Here is a 23674-nt window from a genome sequence, read left to right as displayed (position 1 = left end):
AAACAAACGGGACGAGCGAGAGGATAGTCGAACGGAGTGTCCTTTTCTAACATGCCAGGGTAAGTGTAACCTATACACTGACTGCAGCCATGTTTTGTAATCTTTCATGCGAAAGAAAGGGACAAACTCCGTTTAAGTATATCTCACTCGGCCCGTTTTTTCTCATAAGTGCACCGTCTTGTTATAGTAAAATATATTTGTTAATTTCCAATTAACGCTATTCTCGAAGAATTTCTTTCCAGGTGTCAGATTATAGAAATTCATTCTTATTTTGGTATCTGCCGATACCTTATGATTTTTCCTATACTACTTACTACTTAGGTAGTAAGTATCGGGAATAACCCAAAAATCTCCTTTTAGGTTTCTCTACAGTTAGGCCTAATTAAATTACTAGTCATGATTTGGCAAAATAGCACACTTTTCTGGCCTCTGCCTAGCTTATGCGCGGGCAAAACAGGAATAAGAATTAGGAGTTAGGATAGGTAAAACGGTGAAACAGAAAATGCTGTAAAACATTTTATAATAATTTAATTATAAAAATTTGAAATGAGTAACAACGTTTATTTTTTATACACTAGCCTTAATAAAAATAAACTACCTATACTATTTATAAGTTAGTAAAAACAAGACATAAAATATACATACAAAATAAATTATTAATTGACTCTAGCATACGATTTACAGTCAATGAACAAGTTCCATCCGAGAATGGTGTTTTACTTATGGTAATAAATATAACCCCTTATTCATAAACGTTTGCTAAAGTTGACAAGCCGCTAATAATCGTTTGTCCCTTACCGTCATACTAATACGTCGGAAAGGGACAAACGATTATTATCGGCTTGTCAACTTTAGTAAACGTTTATGAATAAGGGGGATAGTATTTTAACGCCATGGAATAAAAAAAAAACATTTTTTAATGAACTAGAGAATAAATAGAATAATTTAATCACAAGGTGGGTTTAAATTAGCATAATTGATACAGAAGTTCGATTTCCTTATCGCTTTGCTGCTGACATTATTTTGCCAAAATCAGTACCTGAAAGCATAAGAGATACAAATATCATTCACCAGTACAGTAAAATAGATGTCACAATACGAAAGAAAAAGTAGCTAAAGCCTCCAGTGCCCAGGTCTGGAACGCTGGTTGGATCTCAGTCCCAGGGCTGCCCAGGAGTGCCCAGGCACTGACATAATTATATTTCAGTTTTTAATTTATTTAATTTCTAGGTACTTGAAATAACTGAAATTAAAATATTTTCATGAAATAATTCGATTTATTTCCTAGCCATATCAATATCCAGTGTCTGACCTCAGAAATCAGTCAAATATTTTGTAAATAAACGCTGGAGAATTTAATATTTGTACTTAAGCTTTTTTATGTTCCCAATCACATGACACAATGCAACTTATGGTCCTGTTAAGGCCAGTGTAATCTTTCCACTTGGTTGAATATCAGATGGTAGTGGTTTTCGAGAGGAAGATTAGGATCCAACTTGAAAAATACTAAAATGTAAAACAAATAGGGTTAGAATCAAACGCTTACATTAAAAGAGATCCTCTTCATCATCATACGCGGACATATACCAGTCCCTAGCCACGTCTTCATATATTACTCTCTTCACTTCTTCCCCGTACTGTGGATGTAGTATCCGTGGGGAGCGGGCGCGAAACTCCAGGGGGACGTCATAGCACTTGCAGACGCAGCAAGCCGGGAACTTGAACCAGTCGGCGAAGATCCCGCGGCATTCGTTGCGAGGGTCGTAGGCGAGCAGTCTGTGGAGGCGGTATTGCTGCTCACACCTGGAAATTTTAATCAAAAATCCTGGTAAATATTTTAAAACACAATAGCTTATTGGACATCGCATATTATGTTATAAATAGCAGCGATAAACCTAATTAGGCTTCTGAGTACTAAAGTCAAGAGTAGCATTTGTACTCGTTTAAAATAAAATATTAAAGGTGCGCCAACATTGTTGATACACAAGAAATAGCTTAATTGAATTTATACTGTCGTGGTTCTTACTAATATGAAAGTAATTTGATGGTTTAACTAACGCATTTACTCAATACGTAACGTCACGTGTAATACGTTAGTTTAGCCTTATGAGCGTTTTACGCGCTATTTCTATTCGCAACTTAATACGCAACACAATGCCTCAAAGGGTCCTGGGCATACAAAGGGTTAATATTTTTATAAACGGTTTTTAATTTCAGGACTAGCCAGTGAAAGGAAACAAACCTGCAGCCCTCTCTGCAATACATTTGCTTCTTCTCGTTCACACAGGTCTCCAGGTGGATGTACTGCTCGAAGGGATACATGTTGAGCAGCGCCAGAATCTCGCCGCGCGTGCTGTTCGCCCAGAAAGGGGCTGCCATCTCCTCTTTGGATTCACATGCGTTTCTGAAATATCATACCTTTATTCATTTATCTGGTCGAGAAAGAAGGGGTTAAACAGATGTCTTCTGTTTAATCGCGATTTCGCGGTTGGTAAAAGTTGCTCAGTATAATCCCAAAACCTCCCTGTCAACAGGAATGCAGTTATTTTATAGCCATCCTGTATATATATATTTTAGAAAATGGATGTTGTTGAACAATAGATAAAACTTACGCTCCTCGTAATTTAATAACTGCAGGCCGCATAGCATCTGGTTGTGCAGGCTTTGGATGGAACTCTTCTTTCTTTTTGTTGACAATGTTGACATTGGTGTCTATCCTGTCAGTCTTAACCTTCTCGTGCTCTGAAAACAGAAGTGTCGGGGGTAAAGTTGAAGTGTCAGGTGTCATCGGCTTCCAAGCGTCTTTACCCGAGTCTGTGGTCGTGTCGTCGTACTGCATATCCAGGGTTGTCGTCTCAGTTGAGTTGAGAATGGCTTCTGTTGTTGTTGTGATATTCTTATCCGATGAGCTATTTTTAGCGTCTAAAGCTACTGCTTCACTTTTAACGCTTCCAAAATTTGGGTAGATGCTATTCGTTTCGATGCTTTGTTTTATTACAGCTTCAAGCGTTATGACATCCGGATCCAAATTGTTAAGCTCAATGTTAGCAATGCTTTCAAGCTTAGTTTTATAAGATATACCTTTGTCCTCATATACCGTCTCATTACTTGTTATTTCAGTTAAATTTCTATTCCCAGTCTTATTAATTTTGGTATTATTACCGTCAAACTCTAATGGTTTTACTCTTAAAGTATCGTTATCAGATTTCCTATTGGAATTTGATTGGATTGGTCTGAAGTGGGGCTTTACTTTCATGGCACGTCCATGGCTTTTCTTAGTGTACATCATTTTTGTTTTGATTATGTCTTCGGCAAAATCTGCAGTCTTCTTAACGTCTTCATCCTCATCGTCTTCGATGAAGTTCTCTAATTCTGCTTTCAAAACAGCTATGTGACGTTCTTCACCATACATTCTTCTCATGAGACCCTGAAATTAACAAAAAAGTTTTGTTAGTCATGAATCACGGAAAGTCGAAGTTTAGAACTATGGGATCATTCTGAGTGCAGATAGTATTAAGAGTATTAAGAATATTCAAATTAATAATAGCATCATGTTAAAACAGTGATTAAACGATCAATAAGACGTGTACCTGGTTTTCCCTCACGAATCTCCTGATGGCGTGCCACGGGTAAGCTTCTCCCGGACTGGTGCAATAGCTCTGCTTGCTGAGATCGCACGGGGCGGAGGCGCGCGCGCGCCCCGCGCGTTTCGGCCGCGCGCACGCCGACGCATAGTCGTACCCCAACACGTGAGGTACCTACTTGCAAGAAAAAGGGAGAGTTAGCATATTTGATTTAAAGTAAAATTAATTCAATAAGTGTGGACCATTAAAAATATTTGCGATAAGAAGTTACAACGCTTACGAGATATTCTTCCACATAAAAAATAGCGTAGCCGATAACATGGGAAAACCCGTATGTTGCGAAAAGCGTTCGTAGACGAAAGAACCCACCTAGCAGGTTGCTGGTAGTATATGTCTTAAAAATATTGATGATACTCCAACATTGTACATATGTATTTAAAGTCTGACAAACCAATTTTGTCAGAAGAAAAGGGGCAAATTTGAAAATGTAGGCGCGACCGTTCGATTCTCGTTCGATTCCGTATAGTCAAGTAGTAGACGTAAATGGTGACCTCTCTGAGTTGGGATCAATTGGGGACAGATCTGTGCCCCAGGGCTCTAACGTCGGGAATACAGTGTTTGCTTTGCTTGTGAACGATCTGCCATTTCCTAGCACTATTGCAAAATTTGTTCTGTACGCGGACGACATCTGTGCAATCATTCACGGCTGTAACCATGAAGAACTGCAGACTAACGCGAAGAACGTAATTCTTAAATTGCTGCACTGGTTTGAGAGTAATGGGATGCAAGTGAATGTTGCCAAAACAAATCTCATTCATTTTTCACTCAGTGGTAAAGCGCCAACAATAATTAATGTTGAGGTAAATGGCAACCAGATTGAGCCTGTATATCATGTTCGCTATGTGGGCTTCACTTTTGATAGGGGTTTGCAGTGGGGTGAGCACATCGACTGGATGTGCAAAACTCAACTCTGCCTACTACGCTCTTTCTCGCTTAAAACGTACTCTATCACAGAAGAACCTTATCACGCCATACTATGCTTACTTCCATACTCATCTAAGTAGCGGAATAGACCTGTGGGGTCTAGCAGCGGATAGAGACCGGCCATTCATTATTCAAAAAAAAGTTGTTCGGCTAATAAGCGGCGTTCCTCCGGACGAGCCAGCCAAAGAAGTTTTTATTGATCTAAGCATATTGACAGCGCCTTCTCTCTATGTTTTCGAGGTCGGTAAGTATGTTAGAAGAAACCTGCATGAGTTCCCGATTGCAAAGGCTCATTCTGCAAGGAGGAAACCAGGACGGGCTGTCCCCGCGCATAGGCTTCAAAAAACCGGTAAGTCTCTCGGTGTAATGGGTGTTAAAATATATAATAAAATACCTGAACCAATCAAAGCAGTTACGACAGATTGTGCCTTTGTTCGTAAGCTCAAAATTTATTGCACTAATATGGCCTACTACTCGGTAAATGAGTTCCTGGAAAATTAATTTCACTAATAAATCCCCATGGTTGTTTAGAATAGATAATTTGTGTAATTGTATTGTAATTTGTATATTTAATTATATCTTATGTTATTGTTATTAATTTCTTAATGAAGTTGAATTATAGAATTGTTGACATTATCAATTTATAGTTATGCGAATTTAAATTATTGACATGTGAATCTAAATTTATAATCGTTTTGTAATTAATTATTGCTAAGTATGTAACCGACAGTGTATGATTAATACCAATAAAAAATCTATCTATCTATCTATCTATATCAAAATTTGAATATTGCACCTCTTTCCTCAGGGTCTTTGTTACACTTGTGTAGCGACACGAAGACTATAAAAAAAAACCGGTTAACAAAACTATGCTATACACCACTATAAACTGAAAATTCGCTGTCATAAAGGCGTATTTGCTGTCATAATTTTTCGCTAATCTGATTCAATTGCCTGATCGAATCAGGAGCAAAGAATATACAGTGAAACTTGGATAAGTGAGACTTCAAGGGACGAGCAGATTTGTCTCACTTAAAGAGGTATTCCACTTACCCAGGCTCTCAGTTAGCCAGGTACAAATAAATTTCTGTCTCATTTACTGAGGGTCCCATTAATAGAGGTGAGAATAGAGGATGTATCTCAGTTATAGAGGTGGTTAATAAGGTATTTCTATTTTGTAATTATCTTTAAATGTTTAGGTAAAATAATCCTTGTCCCTAAATATTTTTTAAGTCTGTTTAAATATTTCTTTGAATTTATTTTGAATGATTTTCCAAAGGATAGATTTTTTCAATCAACACGGACTTCATAGCGTCTTAGAAATTTATTAAATGCAAATTTGTTTATTGTTGTTACTTATCAAGATTTCAGCTTTCGCTTCGATAGTTTTAACTACAGAAAGTAACTAAATGAAACTTGAAGTCGTTTAGACACAATTAAGTAAAGGCGGAATTTGTGGATAGACTAAGAGTTAGTAAGAATACGGAAATAGATCAATAAAGTCCAAGTTAGAGAGGTCATACATTGACGTTATCTCAGATACAGAGGTAATTCGTATAAAATTCTAAAAAAACAATTAGGAAAATGTAATTTTATAAATATAGTCTCAGTAGAAGTGGTAAAATACACTCCCTGTCTCAATTATAGAGGTAAATGTGACTATAAAATTACAACAACTAATCCCAGTTATAGAGGTTCGTTTTATCTCACTAACAGAGGTAATTCAGTGCTAAAGTGTCGGGACCGCACTATGAGTCCCAGCTATAGAGGTTTCTCACTTATCCAGGTCCCACTTAACCAGGTTTCACTGTAATACTCAGACCGCGAGTGACAATTTGAATTGACGTACGTACTTATAGGGTGCGCTCAGCGGAAAAAACAAGTTTTGGTTCGATGTACATTGCTGCTTTTCTTATCGCAATACTACTCTTTGAGTGTTGCCCTACTTTAGTTTGCTTTACATTGCTACTGACAAGATTTGCTTGACCCACTATAAGTGCCAAATCAATATACAGATTACGGATACGGAAATAGGTTTTTGATGGGGTTTTGGTTACGTTTTTAGCTTTATTTTTTTATGTATACTCTGTCAGCCATTTCCGTCAGTAGAAAAGAGCGGCAAATTTAAAAAATGTAGGTGCGAAGGTTTATCGTTCCATAGAAAATTTTTCGAATTTCGCGCCTTTTTCTACGTAAAAATTTGTTTCACCAGCTATAATTACTTATATGTCAATACATTTGTTTTGTTTAATTTATGTTGTTTGAAAATCAATTTCACTCGGCAATCTTCCGGTCAAACCGGCGGGGCGTGTGTTTGTTTTGTACGAGTTCGGCTGTCAATTAGCCGGACGTAAGATAAAGATCGTTGACATCACTACACCTTTTACTCCCACCACCTACCGAATACATTAAGCTTAAGCCCCCCATTCACACTCCTACCATGTAGGCCGCCTCGTAGTCCGCCTCGTTGGGTAGGATTGTGTATGGGGGTTGCGGACTACGAGCCGTCCTACAAACGGCTAAACGGTAGGACGGCTCGTAGTCCGCAACCCCCATACACAATCCTACCCAACGAGGCGGACTACGAGGCGGCCTACACGGTAGGAGTGTGAATGGGGGGCTTTATGGACCAGTAAGCCCCCATTCGCACGGGAGCTTTTTCAACGCGCGTCAAAAAAGCGCTTGATCTGTGTGCACTCTAAATTCGATTTAACGACCAAGGCTTAAAGTCGAAAATCCAACAACGCTTGATAAAAAGCGCCACCGCTGTCGTGTGAATACATACATGGTTATCCATTTGTGTCATTCAAACGCTTTTTTAACGCGCGTTGAAAAAGCTCCCGTGCGTATGGGGGCTAAAAGCTGTAGCTGTAAGACCTGTCCAGACGAGAACAATTTTTCGCCAATCTGATTAAATTGTCCGATCAAATCAGGTGGTGCGGACGCAAACGCCAATTTGACCACTTTCACTAATTTTAAATTTATGGTGATATTTGAGCGCTTTAAATTAAAAAAATGTCCGCATCCCATTTTATCGGTAATACCGGTCATAATTGGCGGTTGAATTCGGCGAGCCAAATTGGCGTTTGCGTCCGCACGGCCTGATTTGATCGGACAATTTAATCAGATTGTCGAAAAATTGTCCCCGTCTAGACACGCCTGTAAACATATCGCGAGTCTACCTGTATTCGCGGGTAGGTCGGTCACACCTACTTAATAAGTGCCTTCAGAAAGTTTCTAAAATTTCGAAAATTCCACCCTTAGAAGTTTCGGATATTTCTTATAATTGTGTAAGGGAATTGAAATTTTCTGTTTCCAAAATTCCTCTATTTCCTGTAAAAAATCCTGAAATCCCAAGAACTTTTCAAAAGCAGCAAAGAACTTTGAAAGCTTTCCGCAACTTTCTTCAAACTACTTTTGAGGTTATAAAATTCCTAATCGGAAAAAAAAAACGGAATATAGTATACTTAGTTTATCGATATAAGCAGGGGCGTATTTACCCTAGGGCCATCCGGGCCATGGCCCGGGGCGCCAACCCCCGGGGGCGGCATATGCCGCCCCTAGCGGATTGAATTTTGTTTTTCTTCCTTGAGTTCTGGGGCGGCGAAACGTGGCAATGCCCGGGGCGCCAAATTTCAAAATACGCCCCTGGATATAAGATCGAATTCTCTAGCTCTCTACCTACCTGTCATAAACTTTGCCTCCTGAAACCCGATGTCTGATTATCACCATCATCATATCAGCCAGAAGACGTCCACTGCTGGACATAGGCCTCCCCCAAAGAGTGCCACAATCTTGCGCCACCCGCATCCAGCGGACTTGCGCCACCCGCATCCAGCGGACTCCCGTGACCTTCGGTCGTCAGTCCACCTTGTGGGGGGTCTACCCACGCTGCGCCTTCCGGTACGTGGTCGCCACTCGAGAACCTTTCCGCCCCAACGGCCATCGGTTCTACGGGCAATGTGCCCCGCCCACTGCCACTTAAGTTTCATGATTCGGAGGGCTACATCGGTTACTTTGGCATGTCTAAATTGTCTGATTATACTGGGTGGTTATTAGACGATGCTCGGTAAGCGCATTGGAACAATGACACAAAATTATATGATTTGTATGTCACAGTCATTCTACCATGTTCCATTGAGGTAAGGTTGTTTTTGTAATTTTATGTTGAAACGTTTTTGGATGCTGTTTAATACCTTGTTAACTCTGTGTTTCGCACCTGCGGGTTGTGAGGTTTTTAATAAGCAAGATTTATTGTAAATATGGTTTTTAAGCTGTTTAAGGTCGCAGAATGTATAATTAAAATTAAGAGAAGAAAGTGGAATGAATTTGAAGATTTTGAAGCCCTTTCTGTTGTATAGTAACACATATTTATGATCAACATTTACAAGATTAGATATGTCGAATGTCAAACAGCTGACCCCCCTAGAGAATATAAATTTGTAACTAAATGTACCTATGCCCCTCGGGCCCCTCCCCTCGCCTTGGCCATATCAATAATTCAGTAAGTTCCATCGTATTTTCTCGGAAACGTTCGTATTTGTCATGCTACTTCAGTCAACGTGTACTTACTTTTTGTACCGACACGTCCGAGACCAAAGATAATTAAGTCGAAACTGACTGCAATAGCAAGACACGTTCGTACGTTTCCGTGAAAATACGATGGAAAATAATGATGCGCTACATCTGTAACCGGTTCTTATTAATCTTTAGTAATCAAAGTTAGCTGATAGCCGATAGATGTAAATGTAGATGGACGATAAATGATAAATGTATGGGTCGCGACGACGTCGTGAGATCGCGGGACACCTGTATAATGTGTGGTCTATGTCATGGGAAACAGCGGAGCGGCGGTCTGCACCTCCCCCTCCCACCCACAACTCTCATAAAGTCTGTGCGGAACAAAAAAAAAGTGTGTGTGTGTGTGTATGTGTCCGAACAGACTCTATATTCGTGATTTTTCGGGCCCTACGCTGACACTCCCTAACATGCTTCTCGGTAATAATCCACAAGATCAATTCCTTTCATTAGATCGCGGGTCACCATCGTGCTAAAAAGTCTTAAGATTTTTTTTAAAGCGTTCTAGTCGCAATTGTTAGTAAAATATAAAGTGATAGTTCCAGATGTTAACAAACGTAACAAGCATATTTTTCTTCTGATTCTTAATGTATATATACCTAAGTTAAGATTTCTCTCACCTACTGACTGATGAAATCTTCCGAATTGCAAAATCTTATACGTGGAAGAACATAGGAAAGTTCTCATATTTTTGCATGGGAAACGAAATCTTTCATTACCAAAATTGAAACTTTCTTTATTCTATTCTCGTGATTTTTTCCAAAAATTTCGACACCTCGCCAACTTTTCTTCTCTTTGGAAGCTTCCCGCTTTTTGCACATTGGGGGGCTTAGCCAAGATGACAATTGTTGATATAAAACGCCAATGGAACCTAAAATAATGTATGTAAGTAAGTAAGTAGTCACTTCGTAACACCTGTCATCCCGATAAATTTTTTGTTTTTGCTTGTCGTTCGTCGCTGTACGATTGTTATCTTGGCTGGCTAGCCTCAGTCAGGGGGGCTGTCCTGAAGACTTTCTCTTATGACTTGCACCACCGCCGCTATCGAAAGTAAACGCCCACGCCTAATTGAGCTGTAATGACATCCTCATTTCACTGCTTTCGATCGGCGACACTCGAATAACGACCGATCGACAAGCGAGCTCCAAAAGTGAATGAATTGCATTGCATTTATAAACCGGGTATGCACTTTTGCAGCTTGCAGCAGTAGCGTATGAAACAAAGCGAAAAATGTATCTGCCATCCCGGATAACTTCTCCAAATATATTATAAATCTCTAAAATTCACGTTCACGTATGAAACAAAGCGAAAAAACATTATCAAACTGCACTCGGGACTTAATCGCGTATTTAAGTTTTAAAATTTACCTCCGACGTTCGAGGACGGCGTTGTCCCCGTGGTCTCGGAGAAGACTGGCTCAAGTTGACATCAACATCATCTAGCCGCGCGAGTTTTTCGAACTACCCGCACTTGGCCTTGTTTATCAGTTTGAACGTTTTGCGCACTAGGGATGTTACTCTGTCGACACACAAAACCTAACGATATTCGATTTATCGACTGTCGATATTCGTTTCCACTTACATTTACTAATGACTGGATTCCATGTGGATGAGATTTTTTGATTTTGATTTCGTCGGAGGATCGGGCTGTCAAGAAGGCGTTCTTGGGACGACCGACTGGTAGCCGTCCGGTGGGTCGGCCCAGGGATCGCTGGGAAGACAGTGTGGCGGCGGATCTGCTTCAGCTTCGCGTCAGTAAGTTCAGTAACTGGCAGGAAGTTGCGCAGGATCGGGACAGGTGGCACGCTCTCGTTTCGGAGGCCAAGATTCTCTTTGGATCGCTGAGCCAAAATAGTTAGTTAGTTAGTTTAGTTAGGTAAATTTTATAACTTCAATACGCGATTAAGTCCCGAGTGCAGTTTGATAATGTTTAATAATCGTGAAAGTTTAAATCAGTGTAAAGCGAAAAAAGTATCGGCATCCCGGAATTCCCGGATAAGTATGTCTTTTAGAGTCTTAATAGTTCTACATATAGAACCATCACTAAAGTCAATAAAGGGACCTTGGACCTTGGTTTTGAGGCTCCTAAATTCTCGGCCTCACTGTTGTGATGCATGCATATGACTCTTCGCGAATCTGAGCGTGTAGGTGACTTTACCTCTAAAGGACGATACATGTTGAATGCAACTGAGACGTGCATTGTTCAACCCACGTATTTTTAAGAAATTTGCCATTTATAAACATAAGGATTCACTCAAAATTTGCATCAAATTACTTACCCACTCTTGTGAATAAAATGCAATTTTCTCAACAGTTTTAGAACAATAAAGAGTGCCTTTACGAGCTGGAGTGATGAACATTTTATTTCTAAAATTTCTTACACATTACAACGAAATATGTCTTTAAATATTGCAAGCGCATGGACATCGCGCAACTCCAGCGAAAATCACAATTCTCCACATCTATGAATAGGTATGACAAGACTTGGATTGCATCTCGTTTGCGCTTATTAGTGCACGTGAGCATACCATATTTGGTACGCTAATAATAAACAAATGAAGATACGTATGAGCGTTTCCACACTAGCGGAACGGCGTTCTTTCTATGACGGACTGAAACTAATTCCTGTATTTAGTGTTCCGACTCGACGCATCAAGTGTGAATCGTAATTTGGTAAGTTTAGCACGATACCCACGCGCGTGCGCTTTCTCCTCCAAAAAGATGTTTACAGCCGTGTGGGCATGCGGTACCGTTGCGCGTTCCGGTGTGTACTGGGATGAGATTTAGCTGCAATTAACATGTGTTTTGCTGTAGATTTATATAACATGTGTTTGGATAGGTCCTATACGGGATACGGCAAATTTATATCAGTGTAGCGCAATTATGGATTATGACTTCTAATTACTGGATGATCAAGTTATTTTCACTTCCTCTTAAGATGTATCAGTCTCAGTTACTTACCTTCTTTCGCTTTTTATTTTCGCAGATTACAATTTGCCAATCAGTTTGACTGAAAAATATGATTTTGAATGGGAACCTACCAAATTAAATTAATAGAAAATGTATAAAATTTTTGACCCATAAAGTATTTTAGGAATTTTCATCTAATATCTCTATGTCAAGTTACGAACAGTGCCAGACCCACAGCCACTGAAGATTTACACTAACGTTTTAACGTTTCATATGTGTAGGTATAGTGGCAGCGCAGAAAAAAATTAAATTGAAAAAAAAAATGCTAAAATATGACTATGTAAAAAGTCGGTCACGATCTTTCGGACATAGACAAGAGGAAAATTCCGTCTCTTTCCAGCAATTATCGGTAAAATTTAACGTAAAACGCCAAGAGAGATGCACGTTGCGATGGTCACGATAGTAAATAACATCAACACGCTTCGGCTAAGCACACTAGACTAGAGAGATGTTATCGCAAGCGATCATAAGCGAGATTGCGATGATCTCTACATTATGTCTACTGGAGAATGTGTTGTGATTGTTGCTGTTATGACACAATTTCAATTGTTACAAGTGATAAGCGTGTCACTTCTTTTATTGTTATATTAGGTCATTACCTATGAAATTGGCGTTTTGTTCGGAGAATTTCAACGAAACACGAATTTCCATACAATTAATTTTGCGGATATTTTTTTGATGGCTAATTCAAACCAAACAAAATTTTTCCAGTAATTTTTGACACCTTTAAGGTATGTTTTCAATATCTCCATTTCTTGAAAATTGGTACCATTAGAAAAATATAAGTAATTTTAATACTCGAACCGACAGCACATGAAAAGACCTATTTTCAAGGCTTAATTCTGAACACTTAACAATAAAAAATAACAATTAATTGTATGTAAAATCGTTGTTTATTGAGTGCACTGTAGTTTTATTGTAATTGTGTATGTACTTTTGTAAAAAAAAAAAAAACTAGGATCAGACTTATATCTATGAACAAAAACGCCAATTTCATAGGTAAGGACCCAATATTAGGTACTATACTACTTTGTGAGACGTGGCGATGCATAAGATGAATCTGATGAAGAAAAGAAAGATAAAAAAGGAAGAGTTTTTAACCCAAAACGGGAACGAAGCCCATAGACAATGATTACATCTACAGATATATTATAAGTTGCGAAAAGTTTCCAAACAGTTGGAAACGTTCTCGGAAATTTCAGAAAAAAAATCAAATAAATAAAGGAAATTTTCATTTTGTAAAAGAAATAAACAAAAAATATGAGAAGTATCGGAATTTTTTCATGTGGAAATTTATAAATGCACATCAGTACCTACACCAATTACACCGAGCAGACAAATCTATTGATATTTAATACCTGTAGGTACAGTACAGGTCCGAAGATAAAAAGTGATTTTATTGTTTGGCCAATACTCCCACTGATATCTACTGGCACTAAGTCAGGAAAGGCTTTAGACGTTCGATAGTCAATTGTTTATTAACTATAGGTACTGAGGTACATATACGAATGAGAAAGTCTAGTCTTGAAATTTCCGGTCTAGTATTCTTAAAACCCGTTCTCATAGTCAAAAACCCAACCGTTTTGATAACAAATAACTGAATCCGATTTAACGTAGCTTAATACAAACAAAAAATCTTTGGAGAAACTTAATAAAAAAACAAAGGAGGTTCGAAAGTGTTACATATCATTAGTTAGAAGTGAAAGTAAGTCGTGACGTCACATGGTGCTGATGTAAACATTAGGCAATGTTGTGATGGGAGATGGAGCTGTCATTAAGTTGAGGTCATTGATACTGCGATGGAGGATGAATTGAAGCGTGTCAAAACAATACTTCGACAAGTTTTCATTATAAAAGACAATGGCACTATTACACAGCGTCTAAAACTATTCCCAGAACACTATAACTTGGATCTTTTCAAATCGAGATTCTGCGGAATACGCTTTGAGAATTAATTTGCGACTCTATGCCATGTTGCTCCCATAGGTAAATGTTTAAAAAACATAAAATTTCGTAAGTAGGTGTAAGAAGCCAAATATATTATCATAAAGGTGAAATTTTGACCATGAAGATTATGAAAAAATGAAAAGTTGATCAAAACAACAAGCATTTGGAAAGCAAGAATATTCTCTAATATCACGATATAGTACATTGCGCAACGAGGGGGGTAAGTGAAATATGGAAACGAGGTCTTTAAATTCACGACAGCCGCAGGGTGAATTAAAATTGAGTTATATCTAAAACCATCAAATATATTGATCCAAGTAAACCAGAAACCTAACGAAAGATACAGCTTAAAACATGACTTTCTGAGAAAGTATCACAAAGTTCCCCACCGCGTCTGCCTGTTTGTGTTTGTATGTTCGCGATAAACTCAAAAACTACGGAACGGATTTTCATGCGGGTTTCACTTATCAGTAGAGTGATTCTTGACGAAGGTTTAGGTGTATAATTTGTTAACCTGTGCGAAGCCGGGGCTGGTCGCTAGTAATAAGTAATTTGTAGTGGTCACAAAACGTCTTCATTGCAGCAAGCTTTCAGTTTCCTCGATAACCAATAATCCACATATTTACATGTAAACAGAGCAGTAGCTAACACATTTGGTCAGCAAGTGTAACATGTGTGCTCCAAAATAGGGTCGCGAGCGCAGGTGAAAACGCGCCAAACTTTCACTTTGACGTAAGCACATTTGTGTCGTTATGCGGCTTATGTCACAATGTGACAGTTGCTATTTTTCATTCTATGCTAAATGTGTCGCTTAACTTCAAACTGGGGTAAATCCATTCGACCCTCTCAGCAAATATCTACCCTACTACCTTTTCTTGATACCAAAATTGCATAGTCTGACAGATGGATTTATCCGAGTTACTCAAATGTCAAAATCATTTCTAACTTTACTTTATTTCTTGAACTTTCGAAGAAGAAGGTCCTCACATCGGCCCCGATTTTTCGTAGACGGATGGATTGATTAGGCAAATTATTATTTTTTGAAAGGGTGTGCTTTATTTTTAATTTTTAATTTTTAATTTTATCTTAAATGTATACTATGGATCGATGTTGTCTGGAATAAATGATTTATTATTATTTATTATTTATAGTGACCCAGAGGACCTAACCAATGGGTGACAAGAAAAGTTGATTCACCTATTTTTTAATAGTAACTCGTGGATTTTCTTTATGAAAGGGACTTTTAGTGAAGTGGAACTGCTGATTTTCTTGAGATGACGGTCCTTTTTTTTGTTATAGGTTGTGTTAGTCCCTTATTATTATTGTATGATACATGATACCTAGGAGATAAGCTTACATGAAGATATAATGATATATGTCATTCTTTTGTTGCCGCACAAAAGAGCTTCATCAACCAGACTAATAAATTTTAAATATAGCCAGTTTATGAATATTTGCTATTCATAAATATAATTGGCTGGTCTAGTCAAAAGCAATTAACTTGGTTACGATTACGACCCGCTTCTCACGATTCTATTCTAGTCTATTATGGCCTACCTTAAATGCACACCTTTATAAATTATTTTACCGATATATATGTATATTTACTTTTAAGTTTCAGAAATTAGAGTAGAAAACGTAATAGTTAAAATTTTTTGGCAAATTTTCCATGGCTTCTAGAAACCAATTAAAGCCTGACCAGTAACATTATGATTTATGATCACGCGCCATGTTTTTTTTAGTTTTTTTTTTTATGAAATAGGAGGCAAACGAGCAGACGGATCACCTGATGGTAAGCGATTACCGCCGCCCATAGACACCCGCAACACCAGAAGGGTTGCAAGCGCGTTGCCGGCTTTTAAGATGGGAGTACGCTCTTTTCTTGAAGGTTTGTAGGTCGTATCGGTCCGGAAGTGAGGCAGGAAGTTTCTGGAGAAACGCACAGTTGAGGACTGCCAACCATCCAAGTGATGAAGATGGTAATGTTGTCGCGTAGGGCGATGGCGAAAAGAAGCGGCAGGGATTAATCCTAGGGCTTCCGAATACCGGACTTCTCACAATACCGGTATTAATACCGAAACTGTCTTCATCAATACCGGGATCCCGGGATCCTTGCCTACCTAACACACTTGCACTGCGTGGGCTATCAAATCTATCGGATCCCGGGATCCCGGTATTGAATATGAATCGCTTAAAAAATTATAGTTTTATTGAAAAAGGGGAATTAAAAAGGGTTACTCTAACACCAGATATCTCCTAAAAGCTTTTAGAACAATAAACAATCAATGTCGCCATCTGTTTTTTATTTTATTTCACACTCCAGGTTGGCAATAATTTTATCCAACTGGTTGACCTTACCAGTCACATTTTTAGTCCAACAACCCGCCAGCCAACTTTTTTTTAAATTTCCGCCTAAATTAGTTTGCCATACTGCAGTTCCTTGATCCTTGCTCTTTTCTTTAAAATTTTTGATAAAATTTTAAGAACTAACTCAGCTAACTATATTAATCTCACTGTCAGGATTCATCCACCACCAACCACCAAATATTTATCTGACGTTCAGGCAACGATCTTATTTCAATAATAAAATAAGGGCTAGATGCAATTTCTTAGATGCGTCTGACGTGTAGTACCTACGAACATGAACATTCTAATGGATATAAAAGGTTTATACTGCAAATTTTCCTTGTTTTTGAAAATACCGGGATCCCGGAATTGCATTTAAAAATACCGGTATTGAAAAATACCTTTAAAAAGACGGGATCCCGGTATTTCGGGATCCCGGGATCCCGGTATTGGAAGCCCTAATTAATCCGAACAATTCATGTTGCGGAATTTCACTGAAACTATTTTTTTTCATACTATACTTGCACTGTCACCCTATACATGAGAATAACAGCGCCCTCTTGACAATGATCATATATATTACTTTACTGGTCATGCTTTACTAGAGTTAGACCAAGAAAAGACTGCAGCGATTTTGATAGCCCACTCAGTGCAAGTGTTATTTTAAACGTCAAACTTCTATGAAATTATGACGTATAAAAATAACACACTTGCACTGCGTGGGCTATCAAAATCGCTGCAGACTTTTCTTGGTCTAACTCTAACATATAGCGGCATCAAAGATACAGAAATAAATATTGATTTTTATGGACATTCTAATACCTTTAAACGAGCAATTCTTCTTTATTTATATATATATTTCGGGGATCTCGGAAACGGCTCTAACGATTTTGATGAAATTTGCTATAATGGGGGTTTTCAGGGGCGAAAAACCGACCTCGCTAGGTCATATCTCTGGGAAAACGCGCATTTTTGAGTTTTCATATTATGTTTTCCGAGCAAAGCTCGGTCTCCCAGATATAGGATTTTAAACACCAAAAAGTAAGGTAAGGTTGGTCAGGTATACGACCTCCCCTGTTCTAAGCATGTACATTTAAAAGCTAATAATCATTAACAGATAACAAACCTCGTTAACCACCTCACCCAACAATGAGGTTCGTTGACCTCAACATAAACAACATTATGTTCAGCTAATGAGCTATTGTTAAAGGGTGTCAAGTCAACTTCTGACGTTTAACTGTTGTTTCCCATACTATTGACACCGTTGGCATTTATTGAGCGAGTTGCGGAAACTAGAAACAATCGGATACATCCAGATACATTTGCGAACTAGATTTTTCAAATTTGTCCGTCGTAGATTTTTCAAATTTGCCCTCTTATTCTACTGAAATTAAAATGTTTGCCAGAGAAAAGCGTAAAGAAAAATGTTAAGTTTTTCATTATTACCTACCTACCTACTTGTTAGTTCAAACCTGGCCCGATGAGTTTCTTTGAATTATTATACTTACTGAATATCATTTAATAGATGTTCACCAATAGCTTTTCGGTGAAGGCAAATTTCGCGAAACCTACATTTCCGAAGATATTAAAGGTTGTGTGAGTGAGTGAAGTCCCAGTTCTGAATTGACTAGCGTGGGTTTTTCGTTCAGGGTTTGTGCGGAATGAAAAGAGTCGTAGAATGTATCTTCACTTTCACGATCTCTTCTCTTTCCGCACAGACTCTACTACTTTTCTATGCTTCTAGACCATCCTCTACACAACCCCTCGTGTAAATTTCATTCGACAGCGTAACGAGCGTTCGCTTTTGCGTTATGTCTATTTTTGTATGGGATTTTGAACAGCGCGCCAAGCGGGACGTTTTGGAAACTCAAAATCCCATAAGCAGGGGTGCGAAACTCCTGACTTCGGCCAAACTCGGCACAGCATTGCTCCGAGCAATTATTAGGGTTGGCACCACTTGACTTCCTTTGGCATGCACGACCACAGATAAGATAATCACTTGAATTTTGACAACCCTAAATAGCCGAAAGGGATAGTGCCATACATTAGAAAGGGATAGCACGATTCGACCCTGAACCGCTGTCAAACTTCGGTTTTGTAGGAAGTTTCCTTTCTGTACGGTAGTACTATTATTTATTCTGTGCCATAAGTACTAAAATGACACTTAACGCAAACGCGTACGTCACGTCACTCTATCGAATGAAATTTACACTAGGGATTCTGTAGAGTATAGAAAAGTAAAGAAGAGTCTAGAAGTATAGAAAAGTACTGTTGTTGACAGCGTCGTAAAACAAACTGCTAATTGAATACAGTGGTCACTTAAACAAACTTATTGCCTTGAGGCTATAACTAACTCGTTTGCGGTTCCGAAGAAAGTTGAGTTTGATTAGAAAATGTGCCTAAAAGGCATTTTAGTTTCTTTAACGCGCCATCTTCCAAGACCGTCCTAATATTAGTAGAGTTAGACCAAGATAAGTCTGCAACGATTTTGATAGCATAGCAGTGCAAGTGTTACTTATACGTCATAATTTCATAGAAATTTGACGTTTAAAATAACACTTGCACTGCGTGTGCTATCAAAATCGTTGCAGAATAATCTTAGTCAAACTCTATTAATGTAATAAGGACGTTTTGAGTGCCACTTCGACCAGCAGTGATCTATTGTGGCGTTCCTTTAAAATTCATTACTAATGCCTGTTGAATCAAGGAAATTCCAGATTCCTTGAGCTGAAATGTGCTGTTCCTCATAAGGTTGCAATATGTCCCGTTCTAAGACCGTCCTAAGTAGTACCCTAAGGTTTTTTGAGAAGACAAGCTACCATTTGAAGCTAGAATTGACTGAGCTAATTACAGAAGACTTCTGCCATCGAAGAAAGTTGAGCGAAACGATATGAAACTGCGCGTATGCCTTTCGGTCTACAAACGCCTCCAACACCCTTGTCAACACAATTTGTCACCAGACACTAGCACTTTCGAACTCACCACAAATATCAACGCGATGGCGACTCGCATCTTATCTTATCGTACTTTCACTGATTCGCGAGCGTACATCGTGGCGCGTGGTACCGTGGCCACGGGTGGGCTCTAACTGGCTATCTTGGTCTACTTTCGCCCTGTCCTTGCCGTATATTCCTACACAGAATCGTACTTTCTAGCCAACCAGTATAATCTTAACCTAGAGAGCTACGAACTTGTATAATCAAAAAGTGTCCTTATACTGGTTTTGATGAGTCCGGACTTTAGGAATGATTTCTTCCACCTGTACTTGACCCTTGGAAAAGTTGCTTGCGATACGGATTTAATGACTCTTTTTATTGTGAATGAGCTTTGTATGCTGTCTATATGCAATTGATTTCTCTTTGTTTTCGCTGTGATGAGTTAAGACTTGTTTATATTGATTGTCAAGTTAGATTTTCTGCTTGTCACGGTTAACAAGCAGTTAATTGGACATTGGTCACTCAATCAAGGTGTTAATATGTGAGCCTTTGAGTCTGAGTCGATAGAGTTTTGTGTAGAGATGGAACAAGTTGATAGAGTACTCTTAACTTAATCATACTTAACTCTGATGGTATTTCGTAAAGCTAATTAGATTTATAAAGCTCCTTATTTTGAATTAGAGTTTCTAGAGGATTTTTTTTGCTCCTTTCTGATTTTTGAAAACTCTTTTGATTTTGTGGATATTGTGGCTAATCAGTTAGGTTAATTATATTCACTACATATATTACTCTAGAAGCAGTATATTCAATCATGTAAATCACTTACCTGCGCGAAAAGTCACCAAACAGCCTCGCTAACTAGAAAATATTAATCTTCCACATTTCCTTCTAACCACTGATACCACGATTAAAATAACCCACATGCCTTGTGGCTAAAGAGCGCCTCAAACCTGCAATTACCTTAATATCAAACTATTACTCGCTACATACACCCCTCCCAAGCTAAGAACACTTCAACATCCTTATTACCTACATGATAAGACATGTTTTTCACTAAACATGTGTCGCCGTTCGTACATTGCGAATTCTCACGATACAGAAATTAGGTTTCGCTTGGTTGCAAGAAAGAGTGTGCGCGGTCGAGTAGGTCAGTCGAGTAATCGCTTGCCAGCCGCCGTCTGCGACCGTCCCAGTCTAACCCATTCGTTTGCCCCTAAGTGGGATAGAGACGGGGCAATGCGCGTGCGCCGCACCGTTATCCAGCGGCGATATCTTGAATGGAGATGGCGTTTTCTCCCGCGCCACTACAATGGCGGGTGCTCGAAAAGGAGAGTTCCCTTATTAATTTAATTGCTTGCGTTAATTAGTGACAGGTTAATTAGTGTTCGTGGATATAACGAAATACTTATATTGTAGAATTATGTGTACATATTGTAGAATCTACTCTACAGACTGGAAAAATGTATTGAGCTATTGAGGAAAACTACCAATGCCTAAAATTGTTTAGATAATTAATTCAGCTTTTTTTGTACAGCTCAGCACATTAATAGTTCTTTGCGTAAAAATCAAAAAAAAAAACACATTTTTTTTTCCGTACATTAGCATAGCAAACCTTTTTTTGTATTCGAGGCTTTGCAAAATGGTGTTTATTCGTTGATCTTACAATTGAGATCAGCTATAAATAGTTGATGTTCACTGAAAGTTCTGACCATTGACCATTCATATGTGTGTGATGGTCAAACGTCGTGGGTTCACACCTCGAAAGTGTGCGAAAAAACCGCTAAAATGCTAAAAGATGACTATAAAGGTCAGGATCCTTATCAAACACAGACAACTAAAATCCGTCGTAGGATAAATGTATTCGAGATGTAGTGCTGGCGAAGAATGCTTCGGATCTCATGCATCGAATGCTATCCAAGTGCATTTATAGTCAGTCGATTTGTAGCAGGCCCCGACGGCTAATCCTTTGTCTATTGTTAAGTTAAATTAAACCGCACGTGCTACTTACCTCCAAAAAAGGGTCTTAATTATTCTAATTGGCCCCTAGCGCGGGCTAGTCCAACGCTCAAAAAACCAGTGTATAGGTGCGCTCTCCGATAACGCGCCTTTGTTACGCATCTCGATGACACATTTTAGACTGGTTCTGTAGCGTAGCGTTCGACTCGCCGGCACTCAGTAACCGTAGTATAGAACTGAGTGCCGGCGAGTCGAAGGGACCACACACAGCCTAGCAAAATATTTTTCCATTAGTTCATTTTGAATCTTATTGCAATTTCCAAAGAAGTTGTAATTCAATAACCGGTTAAAGTGAACCTTTTCATTTGCTCAATTTTCATCAAGCTCTTTATCATTTGTCACCATGCTTGTCACGTTCTAACAAGTATATGTAAGTGCGAAAGTGAAGCATGACATGACAGGTGATAAAAACGCGACCATGATACCGCTGCTGATCCTTAATTTGACATTGATGGATGACTAAAACATGACTTAATGACTTGTCTGCAAGCGCAATGCGATTAAGCCAAACTTTCGATTCATTTGCATTGAGTAAATACCTATGCGCATTTGTGCATGGTGTTTTAATCTTATTATGTTTCAATACGAGTGTAAGTATTTAGATTTAATTTTGTAGGTATGCGTTAACATTCACTTTCAGAAAGTTGCATTCGAATTCGGATTAATGTTGTCGAAATGAAAGGCGACGGTAATTTTTGGATAATAGCATCAAATTAATTTTTAATCCTACTGCTGAACTTCCTAATAAACAAAATAAAAATGTCAACTGTTTATTCATTACGCTACCGACACAGACGGACAGATTCCGTTTGACATCCTTTTAGGTCCAAAACCCTAAAATATTTTGGCATCCGTAGGGATGGACCACTAACCACGAACAAAACTTTCATTCCTGAATATAATCTCCTTTGCTATTGAGAGTAGGTACCTATTAGGTGTGTAAATACATAAGCGCCATCTTCAGCTGTCAAATTCGGAGGACAATTTTTGGGCTTTTCACATCTTACACAATCAAAAGTAAAAAGGTAACTGATGGGGATAGATCGGATAACTGTAGACAATGTTTTTTGTCTCTAAGACTGAAATCATTTTTTGGGTTTATCATTAATACAAATGTAACGGGAAGCGGGAAGTTTCTTAAAATAAATTTAAAAGTGGAAAAATTACTGTCTTGGGTGAGACTTGAACTCACGGCCTCTGCCTTAAATCATGGTTCAAAGATTGTAAAAAGTGCACTCCTGTGACGTTCATATAATTAAGGAATATTTCCTTTCTAAGTCAGTTCTCCTAATTGATGTGTGTGTTTGCTGATAAGCAGACATCGTAAATTTTATAGGGTAATTCTTATTCTTATGCATTTTTTGTGTAACACGTAAGAATAGCATGTATTTTTGTGAAAGTAAGTAAACTCTATATCAATATACTTAGCAAGTTACCTCTAGTTTTAGGTCAACCTAAATGTATTGTCCTAAGAGTATTAGAAACATATAAAAAAAATTACAAGTGCGAAATGTCACGGACCGTAGTATGACTTCCCCAGATTTTGTGATATTTGATTTTTTTTTGAACAAAATATGAAGTGATTTTGCAATAATTTATATCGAATATAAAACACTAATCCTTGTTCTACAACACTGTTTAAAAATTGTATGGAATTATAACGATTTTATATAATTTTAAACAACATACATTTTGTGATTAGTTTTCGCGCCACCACCGCGAGTGGTAATATAAACATGCGGTACTCGGTAGAAAATTATCTTTACTACTGGCAGCCTTGTTAAAGTTTTTTTAGAACATCAACACTGTGTTGTTGTCAGGTTTACAAATGGCTGAAGGGAGAAGTTTTCTCGAAAATTATTTATTTGTGTTCATTTGAAAAAACGGTCAACCTTAACGCATCACCGCCGTGTTAGAATTTTAAAAGTAAGTGCAGTTTCACGTTATTGTTTGTAACATAAGATAAGTATACCTCATACATTGCAGATTAAGCTAATTATTTAACATTTGCAAAATCAAAGGAAATGTTTATGTAATATCGAACATGTTCCAAATTATCACGACCGTGGCCTCAAAAATCTGTCACCGCCACGGACTTTTGAGTCCACGTTCGTGACATATAGACACGTGGTCGTGTCATTCTTAACCCCTTACCGCATACGAAGCCATATATGGCGGATATGATACTTAACTCTATTGACAGCTATTAAAGTTCAAATTTCAACAAATATTTTTTATTATATGCAGTAAGGGGTTAATTCGTTTGATTAATTTTGCCTCTGCACATGCACTTTTCAGAAATGCATTTTTATTA

General features: G+C 38.3%; 3 protein-coding genes across 4 annotated transcripts in view; 1 reads left to right on the top strand and 2 right to left on the bottom strand.

Annotated features, from left to right (window-relative positions):
* Positions 1–23674, top strand: part of LOC134797338 (insulin receptor substrate 2) — a 394635-nt gene that overhangs the window by 76466 nt on the left and 294495 nt on the right. The gene's annotated exons all lie outside the window — the stretch shown is intronic.
* Positions 1–23674, bottom strand: part of LOC134797737 (organic cation transporter protein-like) — a 161750-nt gene that overhangs the window by 16307 nt on the left and 121769 nt on the right. The window lies entirely within an intron of this gene.
* LOC134797296 (protein spaetzle 4) lies at positions 748–19655 on the bottom strand. Of its 2 annotated transcripts, XM_063769526.1 has the most exons (7): positions 19391–19655; positions 3591–3758; positions 3163–3427; positions 2613–2742; positions 2243–2404; positions 1547–1803; positions 748–1039 (listed from the first exon to the last, which is right to left on the bottom strand). In XM_063769526.1, exons 1-6 carry the CDS (start codon positions 19418–19420, stop codon positions 1548–1550), a joined length of 1011 nt encoding a protein of 336 aa, XP_063625596.1. In that variant the 5' UTR covers positions 19421–19655; the 3' UTR covers positions 748–1039; position 1547. The 2 variants fall into 2 exon arrangements, with proteins under 2 accessions (XP_063625596.1, XP_063625595.1); XM_063769525.1 differs by having other exon boundaries at positions 749–1039; positions 2613–3427; positions 19391–19654.

The sequence above is a fragment of the Cydia splendana genome, chromosome 15, assembly GCF_910591565.1.
Source record: "Cydia splendana chromosome 15, ilCydSple1.2, whole genome shotgun sequence".
NCBI lineage: Eukaryota > Metazoa > Arthropoda > Insecta > Lepidoptera > Tortricidae > Cydia > Cydia splendana.
This window is presented reverse-complemented; position numbering and strand designations above follow the sequence as displayed.

Coding starts and splice junctions, on each gene's coding strand:
- LOC134797296 (XM_063769525.1), bottom strand. CDS start 19,420: ATGCGAGTCGCCATCGCGTTGATATTTGTG. Junction 3,759..19,390: donor CCATCGCGTTGATATTTGTG/GTGAGTTCGAAA, acceptor TCTTGCAAGTAG/GTACCTCACGTGTTGGGGTA. Junction 3,428..3,590: donor GATTCGTGAGGGAAAACCAG/GTACACGTCTTA, acceptor TGTTAATTTCAG/GGTCTCATGAGAAGAATGTA.